Source organism: Gallinula chloropus, assembly GCF_964237585.1.
Source record: "Gallinula chloropus genome assembly, chromosome: 15".
NCBI lineage: Eukaryota > Metazoa > Chordata > Aves > Gruiformes > Rallidae > Gallinula > Gallinula chloropus.
Window position 1 is genome coordinate 1,032,898 of NC_140100.1, and position 21,092 is coordinate 1,053,989.

Genomic DNA, 21,092 nt, shown 5'->3' on the forward strand with positions numbered 1-21,092 from the left:
AATGATAGATCCTATAGTTAATTAAGGTTGTGAATTTTTATTTTTTTGCCTTGTTTTTAATTAACGTTTGTCATTCAGAATAGGATGTGTGAAGATGTTTAAATGGCAAAACAAAAAGATTTTTTTGTGCAATTAACAAAGCTACTGGCAAAAAGAATAAAACCTTTCTTGGTAACACAATGTTCTTGTGGCAGTTCCTAAAGCCCCTCTGTCCTGTACTGTGGCACTGAAGAAACACACATGTTCCTCAAAACACTCCAAAACCAGAGCTGCTGAAAACCAGGGGTTTGCCTGAGACCGTTCTGATCCTGGCAGCAGCCTGGGCTTGTCAGTGAGGCACTAAGCGGATGGACTGGGGTTAGTTCCAGCTTCCCTGTGTGGAGGAAGGCCAGGAATGCTGAGCGCCGGGGGTCTGGGACCTTTCTGGGGGTGGTGATTTCTGGTGGTGTCTAAGCACTGGGAGCCTGGTGGCCCAAGTACCTGGTCCCGAGTACCCTTCTTTCTAGCGTCTGGAGTTTTTTGAGCGCTAACCCAGAGGCCCCTGAGGGTTTCCCAGGCATTATCCCTTCTCTGAAGCCTTTGTGAGCCCCACACTGTGGGGTTGGCTGAGCCGTTTGCTGCTGCAGAGCAGTAGGTGCTCCCAGGCAGAGGGCACGGGGCTGCCTCAGGCTGTGAGGAGAAGCTCGGCTTTGGCACTGACCACCCGCGGTGCAGAAGGCGCCAGCGCCGAGCCCCGGGCTGGGGCTGTGTGCGCACCGGCGGCGGGCAGCGCTCCGTGCCTCACGATGCTTGGGCCAGCCGCCAGCCTGCCAAGGGAGCTGCCGCCGCCCCCGCGCGGGCTGCTGCCAGCGGAAACTGGCTCCAGGCCCAGGGTTTCCAGGCCAAGCTGCTGCGCCGTGGCTGTCGCTACGCTGAGCGCGCTCTGCCCTTCGCCTCGCTCCGCTCCGGCCCCGGCCAGGCGAGGGGCCAGCGAATCCCCGCGCCGCCCTCGTCACGGCAGCTGAGCGCGGCCGGGGGTCGGCGGTCGGACGGGCCCGTAACGGCAGCTCCCGCCCGCCTGAGGCCGCGCCCGCGCCGAGCCTCCATTGCGGGCGGTGCCGCCCAATCGGGCGCCGGGGTTCCCGCGTTGCCGGGCGGGCCCGAGGGCGGGGCCGTGGCCAAGGGGGCGGGGCCGGCGGCGGCATGGCGGCGGCGATGGCGAGCGTGGCGGAGCGGGCGGTGCTGGTGAGTCGCGAGCGCGAGGCGGGCGTGGGGCTCGGCGCCGCCGTGGCGACCGGCGGGAGGCCGCGGCCCGGCCCCGGGTGGCGGCGGCGGCCCCACCGGGACCCCTCGCGGGCCCGGGGCGGCGGCGAGGCGCGTCCCTGCCTCCGGCCTCCCACGCCTGGGCGGAGGCGCTCTGGGGACCGCCCGGGCGCTGCCGCGCGGGACCAGCTGCTCTGGCGGCCGGCGGGCGGGGCCGGGCGGTGAGCGTTCGAGCCGGGCTGGGGCTTGTTGCCGTGCTGCCCACAGCCCCGCGGCCCCGGGCGGGCCGTGGGCCCTTCCAGGCGCTGTGGCGGCCTCTGCGCCGGCGTTCGCCGGTTGGCAGGACGAGGGCGGGTGGCGGGAGGCGCGTCCCGTGCCTTGCTCGGCTGAGCCCCGGCGGAGGGCGGCGCGGGGGCGGGGGCAGCGAGTTAATGCCCGTCGCTGGCCCGTGGTCGGGGACACGCAGCTCGGTGCAAGGCCGGTCCTGGCAGCGGCAGCCGGGCGCGGCGGTGCGGCTGGGCTGGCCACACCTCTGGGGCCGCGGTCTGAACTCGAGCCAGCAGCGTGCCCGGCTGGACAGCCAGGCCGACGGCATCTGGCTTGTGTCAGGAATAGTGTGGCCAGTAGGTCTGGCGAGGGGATTGTGCCCCTGGACTGGGCACTGGAGAGGCTGCACCTCGAGTGCTGGGTCCAGTTCTGGGCTCCTCACCCTCAGAAGGACATTGAGGTCCTGGAGCGAGTCCAGAGAAGGGCAACCAGGCTGGGGAAGGGGCTGGAGGGCAAATCCTCTGAGGAGCAGCTGAGGAGTGTTCAGCCTGGAGAAGAGGAGGCTGAGGGGAGACCTTATCACTGCCTACAGTTACCTGCCAGGAGGGTGCAGAGAGGTGGGCGATGGTCTCTGCAGCCAGGGGACAGGAGATGGGACAAGGGGCAATGGGCTCAAGCTGCCCCAGGGCAGGGTCAGGTCAGATGTTAGGAAGAATTCTTCACTGAAAGAGCTGTCAGGGCCTGGAACAGGCTGCCCAGGGATGTGGTTGAGTCACCGTCCCTGGATGTGTTTAAAAAAAGGGTAGATGAGGTACTTAGGGATCTGGTTTAGCACAGACAGGAACGGTTGGACTCAATGATCTTAAAGGTCTTTTCCAACCTGGTGATTCTGTGATCTGTCAGAAGCAGCGAGAGCTCCTGTCAGAGGAGGTGGCTGTGGAGCTGTGCCTGCGCTGGGTGGAAAGCTGCGTGTGGAAACCCAGTTTTTATCAAGCTAATGGTGGGCAAGGTGCTTCGCTGTGGCTGGTGGGATGAAGGACTCCAAGAGGGATTTGAAGTAGAACACCCTGTGTGGTGACAGCAGCGTGGCGGGGGCGGCAAAGGCTTTACCTGTGTGATTTCTGTTCCGTTGGGAACCTGGAGGAGCACGAGTGTTGCAGAGAATGAAAGAGCAAGGAGTCCAGTGTGCTGGTGTGATGCCCAGAAACCCAAAACATGATTACATGGTGGAAGCCATTGGCCCTGCACCCCGCTGGTTTGAAGGGTAACAGAGATTCCTGCCTAGATTTGTTGTGTACAGCTCCTGTGACTCAGTGGTGAAACACAACTGTCCTTGCCCTACCCCTTCTTCAGATAACTCTTGCGAAAGGAGACAACACATCAGGGAGTCGTTATTCTGTGTCTCTTGTGGTGAACCCGCAAGCTCAAATTTCCAAGTTGACCACCCCTTGCCAAATCTTCTGTGGGCAACCTGCTCAATTCATTCCCTTCCAGTACCTTCCACATAGAAAATTTCTTCTCTCTGATGAGGTAGCAAGAGTCAGTCTCTTCTTTGTCCCATGCTTGCTTCTCTCTCCACTTCTGTGGTGGTTTAGGCCTGGCTGGAGGCCAGTCGCCCACCAAAGTCGGCCTATCACTCCCCTTTTCAGTTGGACAGGGGAGAAAACATATATTGAGAGGCTGAGGAGTTGAGATAAGGCCAGGGAGAGATCATTCCACAATCAGCATCATGGGCAGAACAGACTCAACACAGAACAAAGGAAAGGAAACTCTCTAATTGATGGCCCTGCCCTGCACCCCCAGTGACACCAGAGTCAGATAACGAGAAATGCAACCAGATCTTAAATCATCTCCCCTCACCCCTCCCTTCTCAGCAGACTTCCCTTTAGTCAGGATTTCGCTCCCTTCTCCCCCCATTATGGCACAGGGAAGGGCAGGGACTGGGGAAATAGGAGCTTCGGTCAGTTCCTCACAAGTTCGTTTCCTTCTTGGCCGGGGGGTCATTCATTCCACACCCTTCCCTGCTGCACCGTGGGGTCCCACCCACGGCAGACAGTCCTCCATGAGCTTCTCCATCGTGAGTCCTTCCCACAGGGCTTCAGCTCTGCCCCAGCTGCCCCAGCGTGGGTCACTGCTATGGCAGGCCCATGTTTACCCTCTGGGGCCTTCAGAGAGCTTCTGGCTGCTTCTTACAGCAGCCATCTCTGCAGCTCCCCCTTCTCTACCAGTTCCCAGCTACACAAAACTGCAACAGCTGCTCTGAAGATCTGCATGAGGTTTTGTGGTTTAACAGGAGTGCTTGCGTAGCTGTGCTTTGGGGAGCTGCTTCCTACAGGCTGCCCTGTAGCAGGCAACGGCCTGAGGCCTGAGGCAGTGAGTGTGTCATCAGATCTGAACTTGCTTGTTACTGTGTTTGCCCAAGTGCTGAGGAGGCCTCAGCCCCTCTCTCCCCCCTCCTGCTTTTCAGTTCAGTTTGCTTTTATATAAAGCTGCTGTTGCACAATAAAATGTCACTGGGAGGGACAAGAAGCGTTGTAGGTTTTGTTTCTCACCTTTTAATTGGCAAGATATTTGTCTGCAAGTTGAGTGTGTTTTGCTCGTAGCAGTAATTGTGTAAGGGATCTCCCTGCCTTTATCTCCACCCGAGAGGCTGGATGGGTGTCCAGCAGCTGGCTAGCTGAGGCCAGCCAACCCCAGCAGCTTCAAGAGATGCCCCAGTTTTGAAGCAGCACAATCATAGAGTCCCAGAGTGGTTTGGATTGGAAGAGTCCTCAAAGGCCATCCATTTGTGGGGCGGGGACAGCCCAGCCAGCCCAGGGTGCCCAAAGCCCCATCCCACCTGGCCTACAACCTGCCAGGAATCCAGGGGCAGCCCCAGCTTCTCTGGGCACCCTGTGTCAGGGCCTCAGCATCCTCAGAGGGAGGAATTTCTTCCTCATCTCAGTCTGCCCTCCTCCAGCTGAAGGCCATTCTCCTTGTCTTGTCTCCCTGTCCCTGTCACCAGCCCCTCTCCAAAGATCTGTCCTTTTCTTCTGAAATTCACAATTCTGTGCTGCCTGTTCTTTCCTAGTCCTGCAGTTATTGGCACAGTGATTTGTACAAATGCTGCCTCGTTAAACGAAGTCAAAAAGAATGAGGACAGTTCATTTGGCTGGGGTGGAAAGTGGAGAGTAAGGCTCTTCAGCAAATCAGGAAGAAATTTTCTTCCTCTCCTACTAGTGTGTGATGTAAGCAGCATGGATGTGACAGTGTGCTTAGAACATAAATAATCTTCATACGTGTCTGAGGGATTTATGTCCCATGTTTGCCTTCTGATGATTCCACTGCTGTCTTCCCACAATGTAGGAAGAAGAATTTAAATGGCTTTTACAAGAAGAGGTCCATGCTGTTTTGAAACAGCTGCAGGATATTTTGAAGGTAAGGTTAATTCTCTCCATCTGCCTTTGTTTGCTCTCCCATGTAAGGAATGGTGGTAGATTTCCCCTGAGGAAAAAAAGCCTTGGTAGAAGGTGCACAGGAAGGTTCATCACGCATGTCTGGTGCTGTCCCAAGTACTTGCTGGTCTAGAGGACTCAAAGTAAAGCTGATTTCCCCTAGATTGCTCTGTTCTTCACCCTCTTTCCAGAGAGAGGGCTGGTTTGAAAAGGCACATGGAGGCAGCCAGACCTGTCTGCCACATGTTTGCCCACAATGTGAACAGAGAATCTGGATCTGCCTGCAGCTCTGTCATGTGATGGTTGAAAAGAGAGTGATAACCATCAGCTGACAGGCTTCTGCTTGTGCAGTAATTAGTAGCATGCACCCCCATCATCCAAAACCAACCTCCACTGGATATACCACTTCTCTGCCTGTACCTGCCCCCTTCAGAGGTGGCAACTGTTCAGCCCAACCAGACTGGAACTGGCCAGAGCGGGTTGTGTGCAGAGCTTATGCTCTCCTGGTAGGTTTTCAGCAGACTCAGCCCCTTAGCCCTCTGGGGTTTTGGTGGGGTTAGTGCATGATGCCAGAGCAGGGGCCAAACCATGGAGGTGAGGAGTGTGTCAGAGGAGCAGGAGTGCCACAGTGCTGACCTGGGGCATGACTCAGTAGCAGGTGACAATAACCTGCAGTGTCTGTGTGTGTAGTATCTGTTTTGAAGACTTTGCAATAGTTTTAAGGGTGAAGTGTGATTAAAGGACAGTCGCCAACCAGTATAACCAGTTAGGAGGGCTGGTTTTCACTCCAGGCATCCCGTGTGGATGCCTGTGGCAGCAAGGACACACTGGGAAAGGTGCAGCACCATGGCACCCCAGGCAGACACTGGGAAGGGGGCAGCACCATGGTGCCCAAGGGTGTGCAGGGCCAGGGGCTGCAGAGTGCTGCTCCTGCTGCAGGCAGCATGGCAGCTCCTCCGGGCACTGGCTGCCTGGCCCAGCTCCAGGGTGTGCAGCTGGAGTGTGGGGTGTCTGATGCCCTTTGCCATGAGCTGCACACACTGAGTGAGCCTCCTCTGGGGCCGCCCTGGTCCTGCAAAAGGAGTAGGCAACATCCATCCAGTGGGTTGTGGGAGGCTTGCACAGTGACCGCTCCGTGTTCTGCCTCTTGCCAGCACCTGCATTTTGGTTCTTGCCTGTGTCTTTGCTCCTGGCTCTGGTGCACTGGGGCCAGGTGGATGCTCCAGCACTCCCTGTGTCCTCTTCTCTTGGGCAGGAGGCCTCTCACCGCTTCGCCCTGCCCGCCAGCAGCTCGGGAGGAGCCATCAAGCCGGAGAACTTTGTGCTGAGCACGGCGGGGTAAGTGGCGGTGGCGGCTGGTGCGTTGCTGCTGCCCCGATACGCTGCTCCAGTGGGGCCCCTCTGCAGCACTGCTGGGTTCCCTCTGGCACGGGGCACTGTCCAAGAGCAGCCACAGCGAAGGTCCCGCGGCACCGCGGTGTGGGGTGACGGGGCTTTCTGCAGCATGAGGCTTCCAGACTCGGATGGCTGGTTGACCTGGGAGTCTGTGGCCGTGTGCAGGGGGCTCATGTCACCAGATTTGTGCTGTTTTCTACCAATACCTGCAACATGGTCGGTGATGCCCAGCCACACGTTGGTGTGTTGCATCAGGGTGCTGCTGCCCAGCAGCTTTGCCAGGGGGCATTTTTCTGATTCTGGGTGCAGGCAGTTAGTTACAAGACATTAATTATGCTGTTGGCTCAATTTCTGACCCTGACCAGGAACAAACCTTAACCTTTGTTCTGATGTCCCTAAAATAGCAATAATTAATCTGCTTTGCACAGAGCGAACTGAGGCCTGTGCAGAAGATGCTATAAAAGGGCAGTTCTTCTGAAATACCTGTTCTTTTTTTGATCTTTGGTATTGGCCTTGGTCTGAAGAGTTGCAGTCTGCCAGAGCTGGCAAGCATGGTGCAAAGTAGAACACCTTAGTCCTTAGGAACAGCATGGTGGGCATTCATTGAGTGATGCAGTGATTCTGTGTTGCATTTGAAGTTTGCACTTTTCAGATCTTAAACTATTGACGTTGATTCTAGTTCTCATTCATTGTTGTTGCAAGATGGATCTTAAAAGGTGTCAGTCTAAAGAGTCTCTGCCTAGTGTATTAAAATGTAAGGTATGGCTGAACCGAGTTCTTGAAGGCCCAGGTGCTTCAGTCTTTGCCCCCTGTTCATTGTAGATGTGGGCAAAGGTTTTGGGGTGTGGGTTTTTTGTTTGTTTAGTTGGGTTTTTTCTTGGGTGGGGAGCAGGGTGGGGTTGGTGGCTTTCAAGTCCTGTGTGAACCGGGTGGCACTTGTATGTCAGTAATTCATCTACTCGGTGTTTGTGTCTGCTCGAGCTGTTTGTTGATAGGTAATACATGAAATAAGTGTGGGATCAGAAATGACTGTAAATGTTTCAGGCAGGGCAGTTAGGATGAGGTAGCTCATTTATATGACAGCAGCTGGCTTCATGCCAAGAGCTGGGGTCTTGAAAATCATAGAGTTCATCTGTATCCCTGAGCTGACCCCTGGAAGGAGGGGAACTTGGCTAGCTACATGGGACAGGGAGAAGCAGTATCGTGTTAGCTGTTTAGGTGGGTGTCTCTTGCCTCCTGTGACTTGTGTTACCCAGCTCTTTCTTCTCATTCCAGCACAGACCAGGTGAAAGGTGTGTTGACGCTGCAGGGAGATGCCCTGTGTCAAGCTGTGAGTATTTGCTATGCTGCTTCCTTTGTACTACCATCACAGGGTGGGAGTCATTCGTATTGCACTGTGATGACCTCAGGGGGGAGGCCATCCTTATTATGCTTCACCAGTAATCAATAAGTATTGTCAGTCTTCCGTAACAGGCCTGAAAACCTTTAATGTTTCAGCAACTGTTGAAATGTGTCAGGATCCAGCACCTAACACCCCCCACCCACTCTGTGGTGAGTGGAGTCCGTGTTCCTGGGGATCCCTTGCCTTGGCCGCCTTCGCTGAGCAATACCGAGTTTCCCTCTGAATGCCCTGCCTGGATCCCACTTCACTAAATGCCTTTCAACTTCTCCTTGTGTTAGTGTCTTCCTGGAGGAGGACTGAGGCTCTGGCCGTGCTGCAGGCAGCTTGCCAGCATGGTTTGGGAGGCAGAAATGGAGCGGGACCGGTGGGCTCCGTGTTCCGCTCACAGGGCCTGTGGGCTCTCATGTGTCTGTTTCTTTCCTCAAGGATGTTAATCTGAAAATGCCCCGAAACAATCAGCTCCTGCACTTTGCATTTCGGGAAGACAAGCAGTGGAAGTTGCAGCAGGTATGGGTAACTTTAGATTCCTCTGTAGCATCTGCACCCTCTGAGCAGTGCTTGTACCCCCTTGCTTTCTGAGAGAAAAGCTTGTGCCTGTCCCAGTGGTAAAAGCCAAGGGTGGATTTGGCTGCTATTAAACTCAGTTATGGTGCTGGGAGAGAGGGGTAGTTCCTGCTTGTTTCCGAAGCAGTAGTGAGCGGAAGGCTGCCTGCTTAGCAGTCAGAACACATGAACAGGAGTGCCCAGGGTGCCTGTGCAGTACTGGCCTTGTGTTTGCTTGTAAAACCCAGGCTGGCAGGGCAAAGAGCAGATTCAGAGGCTCTGAGCAGCCAGTGCTCGTTCTCTAGTGGAAGCACGTCCTTATGCTGGGAACAGATCTCACTGTGCTGGGTTCTGGGAGCACAGCTGAGTTCCCCCGCTTCACGAATTAAAGGGACGTGGCTGTCCAGAGCATTGAATTGCTTCCCCACAGATTTTGCTGGGAAATACCTGATTTCAGGGCCTATCTAGTGCCTGATCTTGAAGACATAGTTGCCTACAGTCATTTTGTCATAGCTGAATAGGTTGAAGAAGTGTTCTGTGTGCTTCATTATGCCCTGGCTCAGATTTTTTCAGGTGATCAGGGCATCTGGTCTTGAGTGGAGTTTCCAATGACTATTTTGGCCACAGAGTAAAAGCTCTCCCCAGTAACTTCGTAGAGCTCTAGAAAATTGTATGTGTGAGATGTTCATGCTAAACTTATAGAATCATAGAATGCTTAGGGTTGGAAGGGACCTTGAAGACATGAAGTCCCAACCCCCTGCCGTGAGCAGGGACACCTCTCACTAGACCAGGCTGCTCAAGGCCCCATCCAACCCAGCCTTGAACACCTCCAGGCAGGGGTAACCACCACCTCTGTGGGCACCCTGTGCCAGAGCCTCACCATAATACCCATCTAAATCTCCCCCTTTCAATTTAAAACCATTCCCACTCATCCTATCACTACATGCCTTTCTAAGAAGTCTCTCCCCAGCTTCTTTGTAGGCCCCTTCAGGTACTGGAAGGCTGCTATAAGAACTCCCCAGAGACTTCTCTTCTCCAGGCTGAACAGCTCCCAATTCTTTCAGCCTTGACAGCTTGCAGTGTTTACTTTGCATATACCTAACAACAAGGCAAGGAAGTTTTTCTGATAACACTCAGTAGAGCATCTGTTTTGTGCATGCTTTGTATTGCTGATCAGCTTCTAGCAGCTTTGTAGAAAACACCTTCCTTTATTTACCTGGTAGAGGTTTGTGTTCCAGTGTTTGGATGTGGAATGTGAGCCCCTGAAGGGCTCTGTGCAGAAGCATTTACAGCGAGACCTTTGTCCTGTCTGAATTGCACGTTAGTGTCTCCAAGTAGCAGGAGTTTCTTCCTCCAGTTGAAGTTTTGTGTCTGTGCAAAGTTTCATCATTGGTAAGAAATGCAGTGTAGGCACATTTTTGAGGAACACAAGTGCAGACACACAATTTTTGAGGAACTTTATTAGAAAACAGAACAAAATCAAGGGGAATAGGAATGTCCTTAGAGCAGCAGGACTGGTGTTGATGAGTTGGCTCACACTGCCAGGAACCACTTAGCTTGCTCAGAAACATCCAGGAGATGGAACGTGGAGGTGGTGATGTGTGGAGATGCCACAGCCTGAGCACCTGCAGAGTCTCTCCCTACTCTGGCAGTAGGCTTACTTTCTTCTCTCTGTAGCCTCCAGTGCCTCAAGCTTTCTAAGAGCAGGGCTGTTCTCTGATCCCTGAGCTTCAGAGGAGGAGGAACCAGTGCCCCTGCCTGTGACAGGAAGGCGTCTGTAAGGCTGAGCTGGGATCTGGGGTTGCTGGGGAGCAGTGTAGGTGTATCAAACTAAAAATATCCCAAGCTCTGTTGTGCATCTCCCTGCAGCCACCTCTCACACAGGCTTCCCTGCTTACCTTTTCCATTTATTGCACCCTCTGATTTAGCCCTTAATTTTTTTTCCCCCAATTTTCCTGCTGCTGCCTGGAACTGAACCCAAGTCACTTTCTCCCAGGGACATTTTCTTCTTCCTCTGGTTTGTCCTTACTCACATGGAAGCACTGGGATATACCTATCAACATTGCTTTGATAATCATCTGGCTGCACGTGGTCCTGCTTGAGAGGGACTTGAGCTAGCTGTGGCCTAAGTCTGGTCAAGTTCCACACAAGCACCACAATTGACAATTTTATTGACAATCCAGGTTGTAGCTATCAGACTGATTTGCATCTTCTATCCTTGAGAGAAGGACCCAATAATACATGTGGGCAGCAGTAGGACATTTGTGTTAGCAAGTGACTGGTACTGAAATGTCCTTAACACCTGAGAAGTCTCCATTTTCTTAGGACCAACAAGATAATCAGGAAGGCCTCTGCTTCCCAGTGTGTGTTACAGAGTGTCTTTAACAGGGCTGCACTTGTACCTTTGCAGATCCAGGATGCTAGAAACCATGTTAATCAAGCCATTTACCTGCTTATGAACAGAGATGTCAACTACCAATTCAAAACAGGCTCTGAGGTCCTCAAGGTGAGGAGAAAATACTCTGCTTGGGTAGGAACATGCATTTTTCTTCCCTCCATTGTTGTTTTAAAAACATTCAATGCATATTACTGTCTTGAGTCTCTTACTGGAAATTGATTCCCCATTTGTACCCCTGTATACTTGTGTCAAGGAGTGTCCATATGACCTATATTTGATAGGAGTCTGTAGCAGTTTATCATCAGGACATCATGGTGAGTGCTAATGTGAGCAGTCAGTGCCCTGTTCCTCAGCAGTGATACTCTGTGAGTGTCTCCCTTGATACAAAAAAGATGATGTAGTTCCATAGCTCATGCTCTTCCCTGTCAGTCAGTGCTTTTGGGAGGAGAAGGAATGTGGCAGTCATGAGCAAACAAATGATTACTTGTGATTTACTGACAGTTGGCAAGTGACATCTCACTAGTAGTTGATGTGGTCTGATACAGACTAGCTGCTGGGTGGCAGTAAAGCCCAGCCCTCTGTTCAGAAACACTCTGAAGCTACCAGAGTCTCAACCCATCACAACATCAAGCATGAGAAAGCAAAACCTTTTGGGTCTCCACATGGGCCTGGGCTGCAAACAGGAAGAAGCTGGGTAATAACTGTACTTTTGGGTGGAAGCAGGGGGGAGAAATTAGTCATGGTATAAAATGCCTCATCTCAGCAGTCATCAGCTCTGTAACAGGCATGTGTTGCTTTCCACTTTTTTTTTTTTCCCCTGTAAAAATAGAGCCTTTGAGCTGGGATTGTGGCAGGGTTGGGCTCAGGATGAGCTGGTTTTCCTCTAGTACCCAGGCTCATAGGTGGCTGTGAACGGGTGGCCCCGCACGGCAGCTACTGTACCCGTGATGTGGGAATGGGGAGAAGTAGCACACAGCTTGTTGTTTTCCCTCAACACCTGCCCTTCAGGAGAGCTGATGATGAGTTTGTCGATGCTTCTGTGGCATCAAGTAATTGATCTCATGTTCTCTTACTCTAATGAATAGCTGTTTTCTCTTTGGTTCCTGGTATTAAACACTCCCAGCCTGTCTCACAAGTGCCTGTGACAATTAGCAGCCCCGAATTCCTGGAAGGGCGCGGGCGGTGGTGGTGATGGTGATGGTTGTTGTGACACGTGCAGAAGGCTGTAGGATTCTGCAGCATGCTCTCCAGAGCTGTCCAGGGATCGCTGCTCAGCAGTGGGCTGTATGTTATCTTGTAGCTTATGGATGCTGTGATGTTACAGCTGTCAAGAGCTCGCAATCGGCTTACCACTCCAGCCACTCTGACTCTGCCAGAAATCGCCTCCAGTGGTCTCACAGTAAGTACGTGTGATCCAGACCCCCATGCAGTCTGGCAGCACACAGCAGCTAGGGCATTATGCTGCTTCCTGGTGGAAGGGAATTTCTGAAGTGTCTCCTGAGACAGAGGGAGTCGAAGTAGGTGTGAGCTCTGAGCATTTTTAGCTGCTCTGTGTTTTTCTGTGGAAAAGCAAATGACTTGGGCATGAGGTTCTCAGAGAGTAAGTTCTGTTCTCTGCCCAGAAAGGAGTGTCCAGGGATGATTTGCCCTTGTGAACGCTGCTCCATCCCCTTTTGTCACCATCATGCACACCCCATTTGATCAAGTGCAGCAAGAGGAACAGTTGTTGCCTGTAAGCTGCTTGTTCTTTGTTTCTTTCCTGATGTCCCTCTCACTATGGGGTAATGGCTTAGTAAAAGGTAGTGATTTCCCAGCACTGGAAGTAATGGTCCTTTCACTGACAAAGATACTGCTTGTTTTCTCACCAGAAAATGTTCACCCCTGCTCTGCCTCCAGATATCCTTGTGAATTTCTACATTAACCTGAATAAGCTGTGCCTGACTGTCTACCAGCTCCACGTGCTGCAGCCCAGCACAACCAAGGTGACACTTACTGGCTCTTGAAACTTGTTTACTGCACCCTTCTGAGATAGAGATCACACTGCTACGTGGTGCGATGTTCTGTGTGGAAGGTAATGCAGAAATGACTCTAACTGGTGGTAAACATCTGTGGTCAGACCTGCTGCAGACCAAACTCTGGCTCTAAATCCAGTTTGGGGCATGACCACAGCCCAGAAGAAAATACCAGTGCTCTGGAGAAAACCAGTAACTATTTTTTTTTGCCAAGTAATGCTTTATCTTACAAGATATTTTTGAGTAATATTGAAAGGGCATAATTGTGTTAATCCAGTTTATACCAAAGTAGCTCCTTGGCTTTGTGAATGGAGTTTTGATGGATACTTTTCTGCTTCAACCTGTTGCATTTGGGTCAGCTTGTTGTCCTGTGAAAACTTTATGAAATGCAGTCCTTCCATAGAGATATTTTTCCTAAAAAAACTGTCTTGTGTTTTACTTCTGGACCTTCTCATCTTATTTTTGTGGTGCTAAAATTTGGAGCTAGGTTGGACTCAGCCACTGTGTAGAATTGTTTCTGTGAAGGAGCAGGCAGGGATCAAATGACTGCAGATGCAGTATAGTCATTTCTTGATGTTGGGCTACTGATAGCACAAACCTTAAATGTCCTCCTTCTAAGTAGTTTGTTTACTGCAGCAAAATCCTAATGACCTCTTCCTTCTCCTTCAGAACTTCAAGCCTGCTGGAGGGTCCATTTTGCACAACCCTGGAGCCATGTTGTAAGTACAGTCACGACAAGGGCTGTGTGGGTGGTGTAGGAGTCTGCTGAGGAGATCCAAATGGCTCTCTGAGGTTTTGATTATAGCATCTGCTGAGTGGAGAAGCTGATCCTTGCTGTGGCTGTACCTGGCAACGCAGAGGTGCCTGTTACTTTAATGACTTGGGCATACAGGCCAAAGATGGGGCTTTTCAGGCTACATCCCACCCATACAGTGCCATGGGTTTGTCTGGAGATCAGAGTTGTCAGCCAGAAGGAACGCTGGGTTATTGGCGTTGCCATCTGTGTTTCATGGCTTTGAGCCTCTCTGGGAAGAGGTAAAATTTCTGCCTCAGCCCTGTGAGATGTAGCTTGGCTCTAAATCCACTCACAGGCAGACCCAGTGTTTGCATTTCTGTAACTTTGCCAGGTGCTGTTTTAAATGTAGTAGAAATCATAATGATCTCTTCTGTGAGAATGGAGGACAGTTGAGTTTTGTGTTCTGTGCTGTTGTGTGTGAAGCTGTGCTCTTTTTTATCCCCCCCCTCCAGTGAGATTGGCAACCAGCGGTATGAAGTCAGCCACGTCCATAAAGTGGAATGTGTTGTCCCATGGTTAAATGATGCCCTTGTGTTCTTCACAGTTTCACTGCAGCTTTGCCAGCAACTGAAGGACAAGGTAATGGCCTTAGAGAAGGGGCTTTGTTTATGACACTGGGATTTGAGAGGACCTCAGATCTAAAAATCTGATGTGATGGGTTTCTGTCCAACTTCCATATAAGCTGATGAGTGAGTGCTCTGGAGCCAGGGAGCTGGCTGACACTGCCTAGCAGACAGTATGGGTGAATGTGGCACTGTCAGCCGTGTTTGCCGAATTACTGACTAGATGGAAGGAGCAGTTAGAAGCTTTTGTGTGCTCAGTCATGAGCTGGGTGTAAGGAAATGCCAGGGTGCTAGAGAAGAGGCATGGTGGTCTCAGCAATCTAGATTCCAGTAGGGCAGTTTTCAGTTCCAGCTCTGCAGCTGACCTAGCTGTCACTTGGAGCAAGTAACTTTGTGCTCCAAGCCTCTTCAGTGACAACAGCAGCAAATCTGCCCTTCTCCAGTGTGTAATGCTGTAAAGTTCAGTCTTCACTCAGGTGTTATCTGCTTTATTCTATGGCCCAAGGGATACAGGAACTTACCTGCTTTCCTTCTTGTTTTCTAGATCTCTGTTTTCTCCAGCTACTGGAATTACAGGCCATATTAACTTTCAGTGGAGTGTCCAAGTGCTTCCAGTGTCTCCCTGTGTTTTCAGCATGCCAGCTGAGTCCAGGTCAGCCTGAGGAGCGCAGTGGCTCGCTACTGTGTGGCCCTCCATGGGGTAGGGTCAGTGTATCCAGAGACACAACTTGGTTAGCTTTGGGACTGCTCCATAAGCATGGCACCAAGCACCGCTGCGGGGCTGGGAAGAGCTTCTACCTGTCCTTGTTCTCATGTGTGTTGTGTTGCTTACACTTCCCTAACGTGGAATGAGTCCCTAACGAATGACACTAGGCCCTTAGAAGGAATGGGGAGCTATGGGCCACTCTCACTGACTGTATTTGCACACAGTGCTGTAACTAACTGCTGGACTGGTGGCTGGAATGGGATGAAGACAGACTAATTTAACACATCACAAGAAGTGTAGGGCATGTTGCTCCATGTATGTTGTTGTGATCTGGTCCAGCTGTGGTTATGACTAGCCCTGAGCTTCTCCCTTTCCTATCTGTTCTGTCCATGCCCATCTCATTGATTCCCCTTTGGGGATATTCTTATATTCTTACTTGCTGCTGTTTGAACTCTTTTCTTTTTTTCCCCCCTGGCACAAATGTGATAGTGTTTGGGTTTTTTCCTGAGCCCTAGTGGGATGAATTGATTTTTTCCAGGTTTAGTGTCATGTTTTCACTGCCAGCCTTTGGAGTTGCCTCGATACCTTGAGCACAGCTGTGCAGTCTCGTGTCCTGTCATTAAACCCAAAGTGAGTACCACACTGTTCCTATGGTTTGCTGCCTGTCTGTAGATGCTACGGTATGTAACTCATCCCTGTAGCCATTGATTACTGTGAAATAAAGATCTTCAGACCTGTCATGTTCCTGTGGGCTGTCAGTGCTGAGAATGAAAGGGTATCAGAGATTATGTGCTGTCTTACAAGTGCCTGTTCTTCGTTACGTGTGCTGGATTGCTGTTTGCCTCAGCAAGTGATCTTTGTGGCAGAGCTGAGCAGCTCTTGGAAGGCTGGGCCTGAGCCTCAGCTGTCTGATGTCCGAGCACTACCTGCAGGACTTTACTTGTGATGTCCATGGTTAGAAGAGGCAGTAGGTAGGGAGGCTGTGTTGGCTCATGGAGCTGGCTGTCAAGGGAAGAGCAACCAGCAGCTGTGTCCTGCTTGGGCCCAGCTAGCCCTGTCCAGCCTGTGTTTCTGGTGGCTGTCCTCACCTTGGACTGTCCACCTTACAGAGCAGCCTACACATGTACCGAGGTGAAGACTGCAGGCTCACCAGTCTCCCTACAAAGCCAGGGCCATTGGATCTTATCTTGACAGCATGATTGGGAAACACCACATTCCTGGTGTTTTCCAAGTGCTGTCCAGAGCGATGGGCTCATAAGTAAGAGGTCACAGAATGGTTGAGGCTGAAAGGGGACCTCTGGGGTCTATCTGGTCTGATTCCACTGCTCAAGCAGGGCCACCCAAAGCTGGTCTCCCAGAGCCGTGTCCAGATGGCTTTTGAATAGTTCCAAGACTGGAGACTGGAGATACGTTGCTTTTATTTTTTTCTCTGCTGTGGGCATGCTTGGCCCACCTTGTCTGCAACCTCCCTGCCTGTCCCTTGGTGGGATCCCTGGGATCCTGAGTGTGTGAGTGCCAGCCTTGTTCCCGCTGCTGCCTCCTCCTCTGAGGACTTAACGCTTGGTGCCATGCTGGGGCTGATGCCTGCTGATGGGAAGGTTGCAGGTGGCAGCAGCCTACGAGTGACTATCAGGCTGTTTGTTAGCAAGGACGTAAAGGTGGAAGGCAGAGAGGCCTGGGTGGGCTGACACAATGCCAAACTCATTACTGAGTCCAGTCAATTAGCCTTATGACCAGCTGTGGTCATGACCCTGGGTAAGCATTTACCAGCCCTTGCTCTGTTCCAGACTGTTCCCTGCTTAGGACGTGATTACGCCTGTGTGGAATGCTCACTGTTCACAGCTTTTCGGACCAGAGTATTTCTATAGTTAATAAGCTCTCTGGAGCTGGCTGTGCTCTTTAACCCTCCCTGTGTGTGGAGGAGGCTCTTGTTGTTAATTCACACTAGTGTATGCATTCGAATCCGTGTTGCCATATCCCCTCCAGCTCAGCTTTCTGCGGATAGGGATATATAACATCCAGCCCAGTGTGCATCATTTTCTTCTCATGAAAGTAGCTGTCTTCAGATCTGGAGGGCAGGAGTGTGCAAGATGGAATTCCTGTCGCGATCCCAGACCTGATGCTCAGTGGCTGCGTCATCGGGGCTGCTAGGTGGCAGTGGTGGGTGCCACAGAACATTGCCTAGGTTACTGTTAGAGAAGAACACAGTAACAGCAAGGTAGGCGAGAGTCAACAAGAGAGGCTGGCCCCGAGCTTTCCCTGCCCCAGGCACAAGGGTGCGCTGTGTGATCGCACCAGCTCTTCATCTCGCAGCCTGCAAACCAGCCCAGCCCTCCTGTGTAGGTCCTGCGAGGATGTCTGACGCTTCCCTTTATGTGTCTGCATCCCATTTGCTTTCCCTCTTTCTTGCCAAGTTCACTTCTGCATGAAGGGGGTGTAGCTGCACTCCCACGCTGTGTAAGGAGGTCGCTCTGCATGTGCTAAGGGGGCAGCAAATCCCCAATGACCTAAAAATAATCTTTCAGGCCCTTGGGATTATTGACCCGGCACATGGTCTTAAAGAAGAGTCTTTCAGAGGATGGAAAACTCTCCTATCCGGGTGGGTGGGTGCTTGCTGGTCAGGGTGGGTCCCCAGAAGCCAGCCAAAGAGGGGAGCACTGATTGCAGAGCTTGTCCCCCTGTCCTCTGCCAGCACTGGCAAAGATTTCATGGGGTGGGTCAGGGTGAGAGGGACAGAAGGCCTCTAGGACCCACCTGCTGTGGGGTGGAAGTCCCTTCCCCATTTCCACTGGGGGTAGCTCTTTCCAGGCGCCTCGGCACCTAAAGCAGCTTTCAAGGAGGGGCTTTTCCTAGTGTGGTTTGGGATTATCAGCATCATATCAGGGCTGGCCAGGTGGAGGGATGAGACTGGAGGCCCTGTGCCCCCATGTCTCTTCCACAGGGTCAGAGTGCAGCACCCACAGGACCTGCTGCAATTTCTTTTCCCTTCTCTTCACATTTTCTGCCTTTCCTGCTGCTCCATGTGGTTTTGCATTAAAAGCTACAAAACTCATCTCGAAATTCAGACCAAAGCTCCCTTCACTGAGGCTGCAGAAGCTGCTTCTTACAAGAACCTTGTGCGTGTTGCTGCTCCGTACAGCAGTCCCCAGGGAGTGCCGCTCGCAGGCGGGCGCGTCTCACCCCAGGCTCTGCTTCATTTTTGCACTGTAACAAAATCACATAGTGAAAGTGGTTTGCTGGAATGAGCCAGAGCAAGGACAGGGCAGGACAAGTTGTATGAGGTGAAGACGTGGATGTAGAGCCAAGCTGAAGTCTTGCAAGGTTAGCTGAAGTTCACAAGGGCTGGATGTTTGGCTGTCCCAGCCTTAGTGTGTCGCAGCCTGGTGCTGAAGGTGGTTTTGTCTCTGTTTTTCTGGATGCGTGCCCCAGGCAGCTGGAGATGGATGACATCCTCCTCAGGAAGGGACCAGGGGGTGAGAGCAGCTTTGGTGCCCTAGGAGTGCAAGTGGGATGGTACTTCCCAGCAGTGCGTGCTGGTTGGTGCTGGTGAGGTGAGGAGAGGGCCAAGGCACCCCGGGGCTCTGCCTGCTGCGAGCCGAGTGCTGGCAGCTGTGCTGCTGGGCACGGTCACCCACGGTGCCTGGGAGGGGGTCTGTGCCTCCTGACAGAAAGCCTGGGGGCTGAGATGAGGATTGTGCTCTCACACACCCCAGGGTTCACCGTGCTTGTGTTATCTGAAATGGCAGCAGACAAACTGATCTGACAGTCAGGTTTTCGCTCCGTAGCGTCACGGTGACGTGTAGTTTCATGCCTGTCTGGTCCCATCTCCCAGATCCTCAGCAGGAGGGAGGAGGTGGTGCAGAGGTTGATGCCTGGCCTGCTGCTTCTGAAGGCAACTCTTCTGGCAGGGCTGATGCCCAGGTCTCGTGTGTTTGCTGTAGCAGAGCTGCTGTTCCTTCCGGTGTCCCTCATTTTCAGACCCTGGCTCTCCTTCCTGGGGTGGAGCATCCTCAGTCCTGGGCAGCATCACCCTTGACCCTGCTGCAGGCTGGCCCAGGCTGCCAAAGGCAACATCACCCTGAGGGAAGGAGCATGGGGGCTGAAATCTGGTGCTTTGCACCTACCTGGGGTAAGATCTGGGGGAAAATCTTGTCCCATCTAGAATGAGAACGTCCATGGTATTGATGCAGAGAGATTTGTATAGAGCAAGAGTTCTGTGCAGAACTCATGGTCTGTCATGGATATCACACAGGTAAAAGCTCACTGTCTCTGGCCAGGATGCATGGGGATGGATGCACACAGAGCCTGTCCCTCAGCAGTCCTTTGCATACGTGCAGGGAGCACGTGTGCTGTATTCAGGTGTATTGAGGTGGGAGACAGAACCGGTTTTGTTTACTGGTAATCTTTGCAGAAGGTGGGACTGCTTATCCTGATTGCTGTCAACAGCAGGACAAACATGTCCCTGCTTCTCTCTCCTACAGCCTAATTAGAGCCAACCCCCCCCCACCACTCCAGTCAGTGTCAGAATAGAAGCATCTTCAGTCGACTCAGGCAAATGAATGTTTTACCTCCCGGCTTCTTATCAGTAGATAATTCCCCTGAAAGATCCCCACGTGTGCCAGTTCATTGCTCCGAGATGGGGATGACAGCTACAGCCACCCTTGGGCTGCTGCTGCCAGAGCTGGGATGGGGCAGCAACACCAGAGGAGGCAGCAGCTGGAGAAATCCACTCATGTGGGAGGCTAGAAGGAGCTACAGGCAGATGGAAAGTGAGCTGGGGAGACCGAAAGCTTGGGATTGCTGAGAGGCAAAGTGCTGTGTCTATTTGCTGAGCGGTTAGATAGGTGCAAATAGAAATCTGAGGGAATGTGAATACTCATACCAGCGCATGAGAGGGGCCAGGGGAGCCTCCTGGGGACTTTCTGCTCATCAGGGGATATTTTTAGCTCTAAACCATCCCCCCAGAGCACCTGGGTGGCCAGACAGTGTGCCCTGCTCCTCTGCAAACCTTGGGTTGCACAAGGTCCTGCAAGCCCTGTCGTTAGGGCTGACCTGCAGCTTTTCTTTGAGAAAACCTTTGACCTGAGCTCAGGCATTTCCACTGTTGGGTTGGAGGATCTGCTGCTGGTTCTAATGACTCTCCTCTTGCCTGGTAAAAGAATTGCAGGCTTTGGTTCCAGTCTGACTCTGTGCAACTTCCATTTCCAGCTGGGTCTGAGATCCCAGCCTGCAAAAGGTGCCTGGGTTTGGGTGGGTTTTTTTGTTGTTGTTGGTTGTTTTTTCTCCTTAGCATGACAAGGCAACATTCAGCCAGCCTGAAAGGCCAGATGCTTGCTTTCTCCCAGCCTGCTGAACAAGATGGGTGATGAAGGATCCCACGTCACTAGCGGCGCTCACGCAGCAATGATTCTCCCTTTCTAGCCGTGGTTTGTGGCACTGATGTTTTAATGGGGTTTTAACCCATTTCGTGTGCATTATTCTGATTTTCTATTGTTCTGCTGTGTTAATCAAGCATTCAGGGATGGTCTGGGTGCCAGTGCCAATCAAAGTGGGGTTACAGAGAATAGTTCTCATCAGAGTCACTTGATAGGTTTTGATGCGAGAGGATGTTTTATGTAAGAAGCCATCTCTAAAAGCTCTGTCCCACCATCACATGACATGCTAATTAATGAATCCTGGTCCAGCTTTTCCATTATTTCCCTGAGCTGGCATCATGCTGATGGCTGTACAGTTAGTTACCTGTGTCCTCCTGGTTCTTTTTGCAAGTCTTCCTGCCAGCCCTGAGACTTTCCAAAGAGTCTGAAGATGCACTGAAAGCCAGCGTTGCCTGCCCAGAGAGTTCCTAGAAAATTTAGATGCAAGTTTTCTGGGTTTGCTGATTAAAGCCTGTTTCTGGTGTGTCTGTTGATTGCCAGGATTCATTACTGCTGGGTATTATTCCAGCATCCCACGATAGGAGCACATTATGACCGCTTGCCAAGAGGGAGCAGAAGTATTCATTAAATCTCCTGTCCTGTCTGTGCTGGTATCGCAGCCTCTCCAGTTAGCTCTGTTGGTTATGGCAATCTCCTTCCTTCCCTTATCAGTTTCCTAGCTTTTGTTATTTGTTAGACGTTGGCTGGGGAGCAGTTAAGTATTAACTGCTTTCATTCTCTCGCTGAACCATTCTGTTCTGTGGAACATTTTCTTCCCCCTTGGTTTTTCATGTTTCCTCAGGTAATCTCCCTGCCTGGCTCTGGAATCGTGTGGGTTTCAGCCAACAGTAAAGCAGCCTCAAAAAAAAAAAAAAATCCAATTATTTTTCTGCTTTGGTTCTTTTCCTCTATTGATCTGG

The 21,092-nt window shown here is 51.9% G+C and overlaps 1 protein-coding gene across 1 annotated transcript; it reads left to right on the forward strand.

The window, feature by feature from the left end:
- The first annotated feature begins 1,155 nt into the window (after nucleotides 1-1,155).
- ROGDI (rogdi atypical leucine zipper) lies at nucleotides 1,156-14,761 on the forward strand. The gene is made up of 11 exons (XM_084270879.1): nucleotides 1,156-1,224; nucleotides 4,855-4,926; nucleotides 6,199-6,281; nucleotides 7,614-7,668; nucleotides 8,167-8,247; nucleotides 10,694-10,789; nucleotides 11,982-12,080; nucleotides 12,550-12,663; nucleotides 13,363-13,412; nucleotides 13,942-14,068; nucleotides 14,597-14,761. The coding sequence occupies exons 1-11, from the start codon at nucleotides 1,183-1,185 to the stop codon at nucleotides 14,636-14,638; spliced, it is 861 nt and encodes a 286-aa protein (XP_084127005.1). The 5' UTR covers nucleotides 1,156-1,182; the 3' UTR covers nucleotides 14,639-14,761.
- The last annotated feature ends 6,331 nt before the right edge of the window (nucleotides 14,762-21,092 follow it).

Coding starts and splice junctions, on each gene's coding strand:
- ROGDI (XM_084270879.1), top strand. CDS start 1,183: ATGGCGGCGGCGATGGCGAGCGTGGCGGAGCGGGCGGTGCTG. Junction 12,664..13,362: donor TGCAGCCCAGCACAACCAAG/GTGACACTTACT, acceptor CTTCTCCTTCAG/AACTTCAAGCCTGCTGGAGG. Junction 13,413..13,941: donor CACAACCCTGGAGCCATGTT/GTAAGTACAGTC, acceptor CCCCCCCTCCAG/TGAGATTGGCAACCAGCGGT.